This window comes from Grammomys surdaster, unplaced genomic scaffold (genome assembly GCF_004785775.1).
Source record: "Grammomys surdaster isolate TR1022 unplaced genomic scaffold, NIH_TR_1.0 125846, whole genome shotgun sequence".
Lineage (NCBI taxonomy): Eukaryota > Metazoa > Chordata > Mammalia > Rodentia > Muridae > Grammomys > Grammomys surdaster.
The window spans coordinates 457,093-474,776 of NW_021620672.1; the positions used below are offsets into that span (position 1 = coordinate 457,093).

General features: G+C 41.0%; 1 protein-coding gene across 1 annotated transcript in view; it reads right to left on the reverse strand.

The window, feature by feature from the left end:
• Pid1 (phosphotyrosine interaction domain containing 1) overlaps positions 1-17,684 on the reverse strand; it is a 224,016-nt gene that overhangs the window by 110,951 nt on the left and 95,381 nt on the right. Inside the window, exon 2 of the mRNA XM_028789541.1 lies at positions 4,228-4,374. Coding sequence (XP_028645374.1) covers positions 4,228-4,374 — 147 coding nt within the window. The remainder of the gene's footprint in view (positions 1-4,227; positions 4,375-17,684) is intronic.

Consider the following 17,684-nt stretch of genomic DNA (forward strand, 5'->3'; position numbering starts at 1 on the left):
GAAAGAAAGAAAGAAAGAAAGAAAGAAAGAAAGAAAGAAAGAAAGAAAGAAAGAAAGAAAGAAAGAAAGGGAGAGAGAGAGAGAGAAAGAAAGGGAGAGAGAAAGAAAGAATTGAGGTTAATTTGCTTGTGCATTCCTCCTATTCCCTCTGCTTGTTTGCACACCTCATTCCCTACAACCCATTTCTCCATGACTCCCACATACATACAGTGAACTTTCACTGTGTGCTGATTCAATAAATGTTTGCTCAGAAGGCGAAGCCACCCAGAATCATCCCATCATTCAAGAGAGAGGGGCAACAAGCTGTCACCACTGCTGCAAAAACAGATACGGAGTATGATGCTCAAAGCAGCCCCAGCGAGACTCCTAAGGGAGTGCAATGTGCTATCTGGTTTAAAAAAAAACACCCTACTCAAAAAAAAAAAAAAAAAACCCAAAGAAAAAGAAAGCAGCAGCAATAGAGGAGAGTACACAAAGCCCCAGCTGCCCCAGACATGAATAGCCTGGCAGAGCAATCGCTCCAGGACCCACTGAGAATACAGATCAGAGGCAAGCAGGATATCTGAGATGGGTGAGGGTCTCCGTGACGCTGACCTTAAGCCATTTCCCAATTCTCTCCCCTTTAATTCTTTCAGCCTCTCTCTCTTCCCAAATTAAAAGTTACGCAAGTACATCTTAGGAGCCATTAAGAAAAAAAAAGAACCAGTTCTGTGTAAAGACGGAGGGTCCCAAAGGCTGGCCCTGCAGCTGGGCTACAGCTACATTATGCTCATTATTCCTGGGACTCGGGAGTCGGGAAGAGAGTTCCTTCTGCAGCTGGCATCTTGTGAGCTGAGTTACTCACTGGCAAGAAGCAGAGAGGAAACACTAGACGTTGTTCTTGAGGATGACTCGGTAGGGGGAAGGAGGGAGGGGTGCTGGGGATTTTTAAACAGAAATGTCAGAATTTCCAAGATCTAACCTTTCAAAAATAAACAAAAGAATATGACTTTGAAAACAAACATGGTATTGTCCTTGAAAAAAGGTAAAAAAGACCGTTTCAGTATTTTGCAGTTAAAATTTAGGGGTATTAAATCGATATCATACAGTTTGAGAATCACATGTTGAGGGCTCTCTTCCTTAAAATAGAATGGTCAGATAAAACAGAAATGCTCAGAGACTTGAAACACTGCTGATCCTGATCTCTGACTCTAAGAGCGTCATTATCCGTGCCTTGAATCTCTACTACGTTTAAGGATGCAGAGTTCACATGGTTCTTTGATGGTCTACTGGGGTGCTTCACTTTGGCTACAGATGAAACTCTTCCCTGGATTCAGGTAAAATTACAGGTGGCCTCCCTTTGTCCAGCTGGCCACACATATCAACACCTGCACAATGACCCCTGCAATAACCTTACCTGGAATCTTCTTCTTCCCAATTTCTTAAAAAGAAAATCAGTTATGAGTATGTGTATATGGGCATTGTGTGTGAGAGAGAAGCTTTGGATGCCAAGAGAGGGTGTCGGATCCCCTAGAGCAACCTTTCTTAACCTTCCTCCTGTTTTGACCCTTTAATACAGTTTCTCATGTTGTGGGTGACCCCAACACTAAAATTATTTCCACTACTACTCCATATCTGTAATTTGCTACTGGTATGAATTATAAGGTAAGCATTTGATATTCTACCCCTGTAAAAGGGTCATTGACCTCCAAAGGGGTGGTGATACCCAGGTCAAGAACCTCTATCATAGAACTAGAGTTACAGGTGGTGGTGGGTCACCTGACAGTAGTATTAGCAACCTAACTCTGGTCTTTGCAAAAGCAATATGTTTTCTTTAACCATTGAGCCAGCCCCCTAGCTCCTCAGTATCATTTTAGAAATAAAATAAATGAATTCATTTTAAGAGCTGTACATGTAGATGGAAGAAAAGATAAATACTGAACTCTATACACTTTCTAGAAAAAAATAAAGGTTATAAAATTTTATTCCTTTATTCTCCTAGAAAATCCCCATCCCTCTCCCTCCATTTCCCTCTCTCTCTCTCTCTCTCTCTCTCTCCCTTTTCTCCCTGCCTTCCCCCATCCCTCCATCCCTCCTATCACCACTCTCTGTATCACACACACACACACACACACACACACACACACACACACACACACATATCTTCATGTGTGGATGAGGCTGCGATGACTTGTTTTGTTTTATTCTGCTTTATTGCATTCTGATTTTGCGACAGGGTCCCACCATGTACCTCTGGATGTCCTAGAACTCATGATGCAGACCAGATTGGCACTGTAAAGGCATGGGCCACTACTTTTCATTCTGCAACTTTTTAAAAAGACATTTTAAGCATAATCTGTGAGCTTCGTCAAGCTAAGCTGTCCTCCATACATTGGTCCCTACTTCATCTTGCTTCAGGACACTACCTTCTCTAATAGTGACTGAATTCAAAATGGCATGAACACATCTGCTAAATGATGTACATGAGTTTTAATTTCCGGTCACTTTCCGGATGTCATCAATATTTCTCTAGCGCCTTGGTTCTTTACCAGAATAGTTACACATAGTAGACCCAAGGCCATATCGCACAGTCTCCCCACCCAGTCAACTATACTCAAATAGTGGACCCAAGGCCAATTCATAATTCTCTCCCAACAGTCATCTACTTCCTTTTAAAAATTGGGTCTCAACTTACTTTATGTCCTCATTATAATTAGAAAAAAATCTAAAGTCCTATAAACCTAGACTCCTTGGCATGACTTTCAGGCTCTGCTTAGCCTAACCCCACCATTCAAACCTTCCTCAGCCTTCCAAACACATGGGGTCCTTTCTTTCCCTTCAAAGGGACAACAAGCCCACAGGATCATCAGCGACCCAACATTCCTAGTTTTCTCTGTCTGAAGGAGCTTCTAGAAAGGCTTTACAAATTTGCTCTCACTGGGGGCTAATGGCTGCCTATATGCGTTTTCTCCTCCTTTGACTTGCAACTAGCAGTTAAAATTCCACAAAGATGTTGTGGGTCTTGTCCACATTCTGCCCCAGAGCCTGGCAGACACTGAGCATGCAGTAACTATGTGTGGAATGAATGGGTGTGTGAGAGGGCTTGTGCAGATTACTGTCACCCCAGATGGCTGCAGGTTCTAACCTGACCACAGCTATGTAAGACCTGCTTCCCCAACAAGAAATAAGGAGAGGGGTGGATCCAAGAGGTTTTCCAAAAATGATCAGAAGCAAATGTGCATTTTCCTTACCCCTTATTATATATTCTCTACTCTAAACAAGCTCCTGATGGCAAATACACATAAAACATATTTCCTTTGGTATCTCTAAACGTATTTCTATATTTACTAATGCAACCAAAAAAAAAAAAAGATATGAGTGGGGGAAAATCCAAAAACTTACCAAAATTGAACATTCTGTCTCCAGTTTTGTTTCCATGTCAGCACTATAGTTGGCATGAATGAAAAAGATGCTTTTGGGTTTTGGGAGGTTTTCTTGGGGGGGATGTTTGGTTTTTATAGATTCTGAGGCATGAATATTAGTATAAGTTTTGAGGAAAAAATAAGCCACAAAGGGACTTGGAAGGCTCACATATTGGAGAACTATTTTCTGTCGCTTTGGTTTAGGGTTGGGAATTTTCATTCTTTAAGATATGTTTTATTCAGATTGCAAAGACAAATGGGGAAGCTACCATGAGAGATAAACCTCCCTGTAGACAGAGAGGTGGCTTAACCCTCAAGAACACTCTCTGCTCTTGCAGAAGACTGGAATTTGGATACTAGCACACACATCCAGCAGCTCATAACTGTCTGAAACCCCAGCTTCATGGAATCTATCAATGCTGTCTTCCAGACCCCCACGAGCATCTCCATGCGTACATACACCACACACATACACACACACACATGCCCATATACTCACGCACATGAAAAATAAATCTTAAAAACTAAAATTTCCCTCGGAAACTCAAAGTTCCATATAGCCATTGAAAGAACAGTAAGAATACTATTTTATTCATGGATACTAAAACTTGCATTGTTGGTGTATGTCCTCCAAATGATTAAAAATAATCTATTATTGAGAGAAAAAAATAGGATCTAAGTTCAAACTAACATCACTCCACAAGTCCGCTAGTCGTGCGATATTTGCATTCTTGAACATGAACACCACTGAAGAACAAGACCCTTATGTCAGACATGCTTTTGTCTGGCCCACCAAGAGAAGTACTGTTGGCCTCCTGTACTGTACCTTGCAGCCACTGTGAGTCCTTGCCTTCATCAGTGGTGTGGTGGTGCACAGCTCAATGGCTTCTGGCTCATGGAAGATGACTGCTGGTATGGGTTCCTTTTTCAGTGTTAGGACATTCAACTTAGACTTCAGCATGGTCTGGAAGTGCTAAAGGCAGAGAAATAAAGCAAGAGGGTCAAATCACATGGATGGGCACCTTTATTCAACTGCACATCAAACCAGGTAGCAAACGCTTTGTCTTAATAAGTCTGTTGTAGTAAGTGAGGCTGAGAGATACTATTCAATCGAGAGGACAACGTCCTATGAAGACTGGACTAACATGAAGCTGTGGGGAACAGTCAGTCCCCAGTGGAGAGATAAAAACACAAGTTAAACTGGGCTATCATCTCACCCAAGACTTTATCATCACAGGAGCTTTTCCAAGGTGTCATATGTATGGACATTTAGAGATTCAATCAGTGTAGACTGAGCATCACCAGGAAGGATAAGGACAATAGATGGGTGTGATGGTGGAAAGCCCATAAGACTTCTTCTGCTTCCTGCCTTGTCTGACTACCTCCAGAACTGGTTGTAGGAATTTGGAAACTTTACAACTTCATAGGCTATTCTTCTCTATTGTCTCCCGCCAAAATTCTAGGGACATATCCTTTGTAATAGGCAGTCCAGTGCATCAGTTTTGAAAACTGCTCTGAATGTGGTTCTATTTAACCATTGCTATCGGTGTGTTCTGGTTTCCCTTCTGTTGCTGTAATAAAATGCTCTGACCAAAAGCAACCTGGGGAGGAGAAGGCTTGTTTCAGCTTACACTTCCAGGTTATAGTCTTGTCACTGAGGAAAGTCAAGACAGAAACTCAAGACAGGAATCTGGAGGCAGAACCATGAAGGAATACTGCTGACTGGCTCACTCACAGGCGTGTCTCAAGTTCAGCTACCTGGGGATGGTACACTCCAGAGTAGCCAGGTCCTTCCACATCAATCACTAATCATGAGTAGTCCACACAGACATGGCCACAGGCCAAGATGGTTGAAGTAATTCTTCAGTTGGAGTTTCCTCTTTTCAGGTAACTTTAGACCCTGTCAAGTTGGCTATAAAAACTAACCAGGACATGATGCCACCCAGTCTGAGGTTTTATCCTCATTTAGACCAAACTGTTTCTTTCACTCCAAACAGACCAAACTGTTTCCTTCACTCCAAAATTTCCCCTATGTAAATCATCACCACACAGAAGTCAAAGGGGTTCTTCCAAACTCCAGCTGTGGCAAAGTATGCCATGCCTTTACTAAAACTAAAACATGCCAAAACTTTATTATCTTCATCTGATAAAAGAAAAATACAAAGTCCTTAATTTAGCTGTTGAAGCCACTCATAATTCAGAGAGCTACTGTCTCTCTGGTTTCATCTCTTAACCTCATGCTTTCAATCATGACTCCAGTCACGGTGGCCTTCTTAGTGTTTGAGAACACCAAAGACACGTGTGACCTGGAACCTCTAAACATGCTGATCCTATCCAACATATCCAGAAGGCTGACTCCCTCACTTTCATAAAAACCTTTGTCACATACGCCTAACTTCATGAGCATGCAACCTGTGCAATCTCACAGAGCCCCATGCTCAAGGGAGCCACAGTCTCACAGGACTTCTTGCTTGGCTTAGTATTATTGTTACAAAATTTTTTTAATAACTATATCTTCGGATTTATCTTTTGCAAGTTCTGTATGGTGCATGACATAGTCATTCAGGAGACAGTCACAGCATAGACCTCCTCAATCCTTGCTTCCCACTTGTATCAGTGATACTCCATGACAGAGAATTCTGATGGTACCAGATACCTAGAATGCATCAAGAATCAAGGTGAGTGTAAGGGAAGAAGTTATGCCTATGAGTAGGGAATTGAGGATACATATAGCCCAAGAGGTCATCCTTACGAGCTAGAAATTTCTTCAAATGCAAAGTTAGCTGTGTCTTAAAAACACAGCAGTTGAGGAAGTCTGTCCTATGCTGACCCAGACAGCCCTTCATTGTATCAGGCAGCAACCTACAGTGAAATAAAAGCACAGAGAGAGAGAGGAGTGCGGCCACCACAGTTACTGCCCCTTACAATCATCCCCTGTTCATCACCTGGCCCCAGGTAAAACATAATGCGCACATATCTAGAAATAAGATTGAAATGAGAAGGACAGTGTCATGTGGCACTTTCCGTTTTTGGACAGAAGAAAACCAGTCTCAACTAAAAAGTGCCAACCACACAGGCTGTTAGTCTACCCCTAGCTTTACACAGAAGGCGGGCATAACACCACTAAAGCTCATGCGAGTCATCCAAAGCCTCCTGGGTTTTTTTTCTTCCTTAGAACAGTACTAAGTAGTAAATAATGATAAGAAATCAAATGGATGTTCCCAGAAAGAGATTCAAGAGCCCAGCAGAAAGCTTTATGTGTTTTTCCTGGGCTCTGATTAGGAGACACTGAGTTTGCATTTTGCACTGGAGCCTGCATATTACGTAGCTAGCTGGGCTCACGCAGACTCGGTGCTGTCTCTTGCCTCCCCACACGCTCCCCACACCTTATCACCTCGACAGAACCCTGTAGTTGCTTTACTTTGTGTCTTTCCCAAGAACATAAGAACCACAGATGTAAAAGCTGCTTAAATTCATGAAATATCAGAGGGTCCTAAAATGCTGCCTTACTAACCACAAAGATCTGAGGAACATTCTGGAAGGGAGGAAAAATGAATGTGCTGAATAGAAAATGCAAAGCACAAATTTAAAGCGATGATCTCTAAATCAAAGTTCAGAGACTTATCTTCTTGCTACCTCATCTAAATTGTCCTTCCTGGACCTCCCGTTATGTCCAATGATACACATACATAAGTATATTCATTTAAGAACAAACTGTCCCAATCAGCTCTTTAGCTACATACAACTCATGTAAAAGTGCACAGATTTCAGCATCCACAGCAGGTCTAAGTCTGTATTTCAGGAGTCCTCAAATGACCACTCTGGTAGGCAGATATATGTGCCAACTTGTCTAGACCACAGTAGCCGAACATAACATTTACCCAAGTATTGCTGTGTGGGTGTTTTGCAGACAAGACTGAAGGTTTGAGGTAAGGGACACTGTCTTAGATGTCTAGGTGGGGTCCAATGAATCTATTGAAAGACTCTTAAGGGTTGAGCTTAGGCTTCCCTGATGAGGAACAATACGTCTACTGTGAAAGATCCCCAAGTCTGGGAGCTCTAGCCCATTCTTCCTGGCAGCTTCCCTTATAGTCTCAACCTCTGGCTTACATAGCCAGCTCCCATGACTGCAAAAGCTAATTCCTCAGTGTAGGATCTATACATGCTACTAGCTCTGTGCCTCTGTTTGAAGCTTCATGGATATAACCACATTTTTAGGAAATAAAATGGCCGACTCTGATAAACTTTTAAATGGAAAAGAGACTTGTCTTTCTCTAAACCCAGCATGTTAGACTGGGGGTTGTCTAAAGAGCAGCATGGGGACCACTGAGCCAAAGAATGAAATCAGATTGCTTCTGAGAAGCTAGGGTAGAAAGATGAGGAAGGGAAATAGACAAAAGACTCAGGAGATCGAGTGTCACGTGAGGGCCTGATGCTGCCAATCTCTGGTACAGAGAGACTTCAGGAGCTCCACGAAGCCACCAATCCCGATTGTCATACTCTGACTCCTGACACTCCATGAACTCTTTTTCAGGAGGCTGAGATTGTCCCACTACCTAAAGTTCTGGGATTATCTTTCTGGCACTTCTGCCATTATCACAGGACCAAATCCCATAGTTATAAGCTCAGTCACAGCACACAGGTTATTAGGAGTGGCCTACGGGTGTCTTTGCTGACCTGAGATTAATTGGTGAAGGAATATAATAAAATTGAAAAAAAAATTTTTTTAATAGGAAAGCTGAGGGCTGAAGAGATGGTTCGGTGATTTGCAGCACTTGCAAGTGTTCTGTCACTGTTGTGTAACCTGCTATGCACTTGAGTTTCTGGAATCTAAGATGGAGATGCTGATACAGTGAAACCTCAAGGTTTTACTGTAGAAATTGAACTAGAGAATTTTCACACACACATGCGCCCACACGCGTGCACACACACACACATGCACACCCACACGAGTGCACGTGCGCACATACACACAGGCTCTCGACCTTGCTATTCCTCCAGAAGATCCAAGTTCGGTTTCATCATGGCTCACAGACACCTGTGATTCCATCTTCAGTGATTGGAGGCCTTCATGGTCCCTGCACTGGTATGAACACACATACATAAATAATGTTTTAATAATCTAACATGAGAAAGACAAATCTGGGAGTAAGAAAATAGACACATTCAAATTCCAGCGTTAGCATGCTATGTTGGGCACTTCAGCGCCTTTGCTCTGAGCCATCCAGGCCCAGGTCAGATTGTCACTCACAGATTGATTCATGCCATAGCCTCTTCCTTAGTAACTGTACTCAGATGATGGTGAGGTCAGTACAACAGGAGAAGAAAAACAGCCAAGTAAAGCAACAAAGGGTGACCTCTTTAGGACTGAACTAACTACAATAATAAAATGAAACAGAGGAAACAATTCTTTAAATAGAAATTCTTTCTCCTAATAGTTTTGTCCTCTTTTCCTCCTATGGAAAGATGAAGATGGGGAAGGGGTGAATAAAATATAAAAACCTGAGCTATTGTGCCAACAATAATTCATCTTTCATGACAAATTAACATTAAATCTAACTCTGACCTTGCTATTATAAGCATTAGGTACAGCTGTGAGCACGGGGGCTCTTTCTGCTAAGAACACTTGGCTGCTCCCTTCCTAGGGAAAACTTCACCAGCATTTATATCCTGGGCTTTGGAAAATGCATATGTCATGGGCTGACTGAGGATCACACAGCCATGTCTAAAAGTATTGGTTTACAGGAATCTCAAGGTTAATGGAACAGACTCTTCTAGGAGAAGATAGATAGGTGATATAGCCTTATTCTTCAAGGTCAGTTTTAGACTGAAACCTCAAGGAGACCAGAAAAGCTGTGATGAGGAGAGACACACCTTTGACATCCTTCAGCTACTGGGTCCAGATGTGTCTGACAGACTCACATTCACACTGCCTTACACTACAATGAATCAATACATTATTTTTCCTGCTTTAGTGGGCTTAAGACAGGTATCCAATCCTTGCAGTAGTACAAACTATATGGTAATCAAATGTATATATAATGTATAGTTTATAATTATATTCATATATATATCCATGAAAGTAAATTGCAGTACCTAACAAAACTGGTATGCGATTATACTTGTAAACCATAGAAGCACAAGCATACTATCTTTTAAAAGAAAGTGACCCTCATAGTTCCTTGCACAGTTAAGGCACTATGGCAAAGCACCCACTCACAATCTCAAGCATTGCTTTACAAACTGAGTTGCAACCCCATAACTGAATGTGCGGTTCCCCCAAAATGGCAATATTAAAAAGCTTATGAATGTGCAATGATGATCAAAACCTCATTCAAAAATCAAAGATGTAGTAAGATGTAGGTGTGTCTGACAGCATCGCACCATGTGTAGCATGGTGTCACTGCACCTTGGTTCTAAGCATGCAACATGTACACTTTTTCCTGAGGCTCAGTCAGTCTCCTCAAATACTAGATTCAGACAGGTCAAGAAAGGATGTCACCGGCTCATCACCCAGCTAAGCAGGTGCAGTGAAGAGAATGCACCTTCAAAGCATGCAATCTGGTAGCGTTGTCTAAAGGGGACAGAAGGGGAACAGCACAGCAGAAGCTGGAAAGGCTGCTGCCCCAGAACCAAAGCTTCCCAGAGCCCCATAAAGAAAACGTGTCATTCATTCATAAGAGGACGTGAATAAGGGAGAAAAATTAGGGCACTGCCCTAGACAAATGAGACAAAGCGCAGCCTTCTGCACTTGCTGCTTTCTGTGTGATCCCAAAATAGAGCCTCTAAATCAAACCCCATTATGCGGACGGGGTAATCACTGTGCCCTGTATAATTTTACAGTTGGCTTCGCTTTCTACTCCTTTTCAGACATTAATCTCACACAGTTTAGCCACCAGGGATTTACATATTTTACCAATTCAAATTGCACATATCTCACCTTTGTATTGCTACAGTATCCAAAACATAAAGCATTCTCTGGAAGGCAAGTCCTGTCCCATTTTTTTCTTTTTTAATGAAATTCCGGGCACTCTATCCTCAAATTAAGACGGGTTCACGGTTTTAATGTTTCACCCCCTTTCCTTCTTGACACCAACCCTAGTGGTCAGTTGTAACTTCTGCATTACTAATTCAGCAGAGCTCTAATCATGTCTCAAAATACTACTAGATATTCTGAAGAGGACCAGGAGGAACAAGTTGGGGGGTCAGAGTAATGGGAAACTTCAATATTCTGAGCAAATGCTAATTTGTACAAGTAGAGGACCCAGCAGGTCTTGGAACTACAGTCAAAAGCACATGTAAAAAGGATAAAGCTCACCGGAGGGTATACATTCCAAGGTTCCCAGTGGATGAATGAAGCTACAGATAAAATTGAATCCTGGGTAAACTAGTTTTCCTTTTCCATACATACCTAGCATGAAGTTAATTTGTAAACTGGCACAGTAAGAGATTAAAAATCACAACCAATATGGTAAAAGACAAATGAAAACAAGATGTTGCAATCATAAAAGATAGATGAATATGGTCTCTCTCAAAGAACTCTACTTTCCTCTTTCTACTAAAAGGAAACACTCTTACATCACTCCTTGGCAGGTCTGAACTGCCAGCAAAACTGCTATTGGACTTTGGGACTATGGCTGATAAACCCAGAGTACCAGAGCATCCCCACAGTGAAGCTGAAAATCAAGGTGGATGGAAAATGACTAACAGCCAGGTAGTGCAAACTGTACGCTTACATATGACTAAAGGCCAAGTCACATCCCTGCAGACCCAAAGAGTCTAACATGCCTTTCAGAAATGAAACACAACTGGAAAAATCATCTATTGCTGACTATGATGGTTATCATTAACTACCAACCTAACAGGAATCCCCTTGAGTGGTGCTTCTCAACCTTTCCTACAGCTTTAATACAGCTCCTCATGTTGTGGTAACCCTCAACCATAAAATTATTTCATGGCTACATCATAACTATAATTTTTCTACCATTATGAATCAGAATGTAAATATCTGTGATTGCCGAGGGTCTCTTCGGGGCCTCGACTCAGAGGTCGAGAACTGTTAAGGATAGAGTTTGAGCATAGCTAGCCTCTGGGCATGTCTGTAAAGGATTATGTTAATTAGGTTAGTGGATAAGTAAAGACCCACCCTAAAAATGAGTGGCACCAGTGACTCAAACCTAGCTTGAGGTCCTGGGCTGCAGAAGAAGAGGATGCCTGCGCACAATCACTCTTCTCTGAGTCCAGACTGAAGAGTCCATGTGACCCCACTTTAAGCTCCTGTTAATACGACAGACAGTATCTGGTGAGTTGCTTTGCTCAGGTATTTTGTCACAGCAGCACACATGGTCATTTACAAAAATGACTGAGACAACAGAGGATGACACCTGAGAGATAAGAATAAGAGAGCCTACTATGTGCATGTATGTGTATGAGCATGTGTGCTGCTATATGTATGGTGTGGTGGATTGAAGATGCTTGGCCCAGGGTGTGGCACTAGTAGGAGGTGTGGCCTTGTTGGAGTAGGTGTGGCCTTCTTCGAGGAAGTTTGTCACTGTGGGGTTGGGCTTTGAGACCCTCCTCCTAGACACATGGGATACAGTCTGCTCCTGTTTGCCTTCCGAACAAGATGTAGAATTCTTAGCTCCTCCTGCACCATGCCTGCCTGGAAGCTGCCATGCTCCTACACTGATTATAATGGACTGAACCTCTGAACCTGTAAGCCAGCCCCAATTAAATGGTTTTTTTTTAAGAGTTGTGTTGGTCATGGTATCTGCTCACAGCAATGGGAACCCTGGGATATATGGATATTTCAAATTAGAAAAAAATAAAAGGTATGCTTTATTCCTAAGTCATTTCTATAAACTTCTAAACTATTTCTGTAGGAGTAAAAGTTAGTTTTCTAGTCTTCTAATTGTAACCAATTCTTCTATTGCTAAACATGGATTGCAAACTACAATTTGAAAGGCTTATTTGGCCTCCAGGTTTATATACTATTTGATTCAAAGATTGCCTTGTGATTAAAATTTGAAGCTATTCAAAAACTGTTAGATAAATAATTAAAATCTGCTTTCTATTTCTCTTAAAAAAGCAACAGATCTGCAAAACAATGTGCTTTCCCTTGAGGCATTAATTAACTCTTGCTGGATGTTGTGTCTGCCTCTACTGACCCAGGGCTTTCCTCTGTAATTGACCTGCATCTCCTCTCACCCTCAGGGCAAGATTTCTTTTCCAGTATAAGTACCAGTGGCCTTTTTAATAGTCATTTTATGTCTTCCTCAATTCACTCCTATCCATTACTTGGCTGACCCTTAAAAGCACTTGGATTTGCAATTTCTGTGTAAAAATGGCAAATACCAGTAACACAAAATAAAACTTTCACTCTCTCCTAAAGAAAAGTTAGAACATTAAATTGAATTAGCTGAATTAAATTGTTGGGTTTAAATTATGAAAATGTAATACAGAGGGTCTGAGCGGAAGATACCAAGAAACAATAATACAAACAGGCCAATGCTGCTGTCCATCCTTTAACTCAGTACACGTGGGCAGAAATACACACCTCAGTCCCTCCTCTAACTCATCCTCAGTCCTGGTGCTGTATTTTTGTTGGACTGAATAGAACTTAACCAGGTAAGCTCGGTGTTTTTACTTCTGCTTTCTAGTAGCATGGGTTGGCAGGAGTGAGAGCAGTTCTCACTTAAAGTCATAAGAAAACCTTGAACAACTGTGAAACAACAATCTTCCAGGCACTAGCCATCTGTCAACAAAGGAGTCCATCCCTCAGAGCTACAATACAGCCCAAAGAGACTGATCACACTACTGACCAGTGTACCACCCTGTGAACCTTTGTAGGACACAGGTGCAGGGAGGAAGAGAATAGTCAGAGCCCAGTACTCACCATCTTCCAACTAAGGAGACAAAAGTCAAACAAAGAGAAGAAATGCACAGAGAGAGATCCTGCTGCAGGGCTTGCAGGGACCCTCTTGAATATTCAGCTGAGAGCTGATCAGCATATGCATGAAAGGAAACTAACTCAGGCTGGAAAAGAACTGCTGGAAAGGATTAGAGATTGCCCTTTCTGATAGGCACACAGAGCTTGTACAAGCTGCCTATTCATTCCAATTAAGGCGGAAACTCAGGAACCAGGGGGCTATGGGTACAACACTCAAGTTCATGGGCAAGGCTACATACCCTGCTGCTCCCTGCAAATATTCAAAAGAAGATTCCAAAGGATCGACTTGTTTTCAATTAACTCATGAAATAAACAACAACAGCCAGTGCAATAGAGTAAGCAAATGAAACTAATAGGTTCCATATTAGAAAAAAACAAAAAAACAAAAAACAGTCTGTATTTCCAATGACTCACCTAAGATTTATACACAAGAATATGTTCATCAAAACTACTACTTAAATCAATGAGTGAGTCTACCAAGGTTAAACAACATGATCAACACACAAAATTCATACAGTTTAGAAACAATCAAATTGGTGATGAGGGTACATGCACATAAAAAAGTTATGTTTTCAACAGTCAAATCTAAAAGCAGCCCATGTTTTCCTTATTAGATGAGAGATTTAAAAATAGGCTTTAAAGATTTTTTTTAAATGCACCAGAAAATGAAAGGGAATAAAATATTGGTATTCACTGCAGCATGGATGACTCATGAAGCAGTTACTCTGAGAATAGAGACTATGATCCTATTCATGGAGAATTCTGGGAAATAGATCTTAATGCAGAGGAAGGAACTGATAGCAGGTCAGTGATTAGGTTGAGAACGATATGGAAGGGAGGGAGGAGAAGAAGGAACATGAGAAAAGAGTCTGGTAATGGTTTCATCAATGCATTAAAACATCAAAACTTACCAAACTATATACTTAAGTGTATATCTCATTGTATGGCCTATAGACCCTAGAAAAGCTATTTCTCAGAGGAAGAATAGTTCCATATGACCATTCAACCTCCTTTCACTGGTCATCTACACTACAGACAAATGTTTCTAGGTTGAACACATTGACATTCAAAGTCTAATCTCTAAGAGTCCAAAGAGATCCCTAAGAAAATCTGTGACTATGCAAAACTTTGATATTTTTGTAATGACTTTGGATCCTAATCTTAAATGGATATAAAATTAATAGCCAATGTCTTTCCTCCTTGGATAAAATGTCTGATATTTAAGGCAAAGGCTTAAAATGAGATTAGATGGCCATCAAGATGGCTCAGCAGGTAGAGAGACACTGTCAAAACTCATAAGCTGATTTCTATCCCCAGGACCCACATAGTAGAAAGAGAGAACCAGTTCCTGCAAGCTGTTCTGGGTCTTCCACCATGGCAGCATACACACAGAAAAAGCACACACACACACATGGGGGGGGGGGGGGAGGGAGGGGGGGGGGAGAGAGAGAGAGAGAGAGAGAGAGAGAGAGAGAGAGAGAGAGAAAGAGAAACACTCAAATGGGCAAAACATTTAAAAAGATGAAAGTATTTTGTAAAATCTTAAAGAAAGTGTTGGAATAGAAAAATATCTTCTAATCAAGAAAATAAATTCTCATCCCAGTTAGGCTGGTTCACTCACTTATGTAAGACATGGGCAGACTGATCAGTTCCTTAATGAGATACCATACCTTTCCTTTATAAAACTCCTTCTAGTTCAGTGACTTACAGACTGCCCACTTGTCTGCCTTATTCAGGAAAAAACATAACTTCTCCTTTTTTTCTCCTCTCTTATAAAATAAGTTTACTTTTTTTCTCTTTTTTTCTGTAACTTCTTGGTGTTTTTCACTGTCTATGAAGTCTCTAATCCCACCATGTGGCTGCCTGTCTCCTGGTCATGTATCTGCCCTCCGTGTTCTCCAGTGCCATGATACTTTCTCTCCTCTCCTCTATTTTCCTCCTCTAGGTTGCTGCTGAAGTTTACAGCTTTCAAGCCTCCATTGCTTTCTTTTAAAATATATTAAAATTGTCTTTATGCTTCCAATTGAATCCATTCTTAATTTTTGTTTTTTTAGTAATGAGACCAAGAACCCCAAAAGGGTATATTGATTTACTCTGTATCCAAAGGGGACCGTTTGGAGACTCCAAAATTCAAGTATCAAAAGTACTCATAAAAAGATGAGCAATTTCAAGGGAGCTCTGGAACTCAGCAGAAGCAGCTCTCATTGGCTAACACTGGGGAATTTGAGAAGCAACAAAAATAATTAATAAACTATAATAAGCATCAATGCATAATACTAATTGGAATAACGCTGGTATGGTGCCGAACACAGTTGCAGGGAAGAGAGAGAGTGGAAAGGAAAAAGGGAGGGATGGAAGGTGGGCAAGAGGAGGGAAGGAAGTCAGTCCTACAAGAGACTCAAGACGAAATGCACGTGAAGCAATTAAATCTAAAGTCATCACTTAGCAAAACCCACAGTTTTCCGACATAAGTCATTCATGAACTAAATGGGATGAAAATCAAGATCTTTCCATTGTCTTTAAAAATCTCCCCAGATATATCTACAAAGAAAACTCCAGAACCTGGAAGACATTACCTGCCAGTGACATAGCAACCACCTCAACAAGGAGACATTGCAATATCATCTGTATCTTGGTGATGCCCCTGATGAGAACATGGCACCTTTCAGTATCCTCTCCCAGTTAACTAACCTGAGCTTACCCTTTATAAATTGCAGATAAGCAGAGGTACTGTAAATAATAACAGGTAAAATTCTTAAAAAAAATTAAAAGATCATGAAGAGAGTTTAAATAGGGTTACCCTGTAATGGGGCTACAATGCCCATCACTAGATGCCACAGGCTAATAAATAAAAAAAAACCCAAACCTAAAATGCGTTACATTTTTATGGTTGTTGGACAGAGCAGACCAGCTGACCCCCATACATTACAGGCTATTTTCAATATGCATGGTCACCCTATACAACTTGACAGAAAGACACTAGGGATGCATACACCACATACTTGTGTTATAGAACATGAAGAAGTCAAGTTAGTACTCGTCTGGAAGTTTCATCCCTACTGACTAGCTTTCATGCTGCTGGAAGGTGCTGTGCACACTCTGGAGAGGAAAAATAATCATCATTCACAAGCATCTGTTAACTCTATGAGCCACAGTAGTGACTGGCAAGCCATGCCTGCTGGTGCATCGGTGGCACAAATGTCATGGAAGCAACAAACAAGATGAAACTCCTGTCACTATTATTAGGTCCCAGAATTTGTGGCTAACCCTGACATAGGCCAAAGGTTACAACCTATTACTATTATGACTATTACTGTTATTACTATTATTACTGCTAAAAGGACATGATATTAAATAGATCCCTAACAACTGGTTGCAATAAGCATAAACTCGGACATCTTCAACTTTCATCAGCAAAACTTCTTTATGGAGTAGATGGTGATGAATGCTTCTGTGTGTCTCAGAGAAGTTATTATTTCACTAATTCTTAGATTTTTTTTCTTATTAATAAGAGGAAGTCAATACTTTGTCCAGCTTGCCACATCCTAGGCAGAAACCAGTAAAATTCTTATTTTTAGTAAGTTTAAAAACAAAGCACATGCATTTGAAACACATGCATTAAATGTCCTGAAATGTACATCAGTATTATCTATCAATTCCTCAAAATCTCAGTTTTTTCAATTAGATACTTATATCTCCCTGGATGCCAACCCATACATGGTGTGGTCAGCAACTCTCCCTCCTCTACCACCTTTTCCCATAGATACTAGCCATAGTCCCCTTTATAAGTCAATGTAGAAATGCAGATCTACAGCCCTCTGGGGAGATTACATAGTACTAAGAAGCACTTTCCAGGTGACTCTGGGAAATTCCTTCATTCCTGAAAAAGAAAGTGAATCCCAGAGAAGTGAGATAACATCGGAGGCCATCCGTAGCCTAAACCTTCATTCTGTACAGATGATGGCAGCCTCAGCATGCCCTCCTAGGTCTTTTCTGCTCCATCCGTCTAAAGAAGACAAAGAAGCTGTCACTGTGACCTTTAGAACTGCCTAACAAACCTGATCTTGTGGTATTAATGTAATCATACTAGGAAATAGAAGGCATTAGAACTCCCAAAATACTAACTCTACTATGCATCAAAATATGACTGTGGTTAGGTTCTATATACATCTCTGAGTGTTTCCTGACTTCTCATAAAACATCTTTCTTTAAAAATTAAGATATTTGTGTGTGTGTGTGTGTGTGTGTGTGTGTGTGTTTATGTATGTGTGTATGTGTGTGTGTTACTACTGTTGGTATAAAATGACCACCATGGGGAAAAGTATCAGGATGTT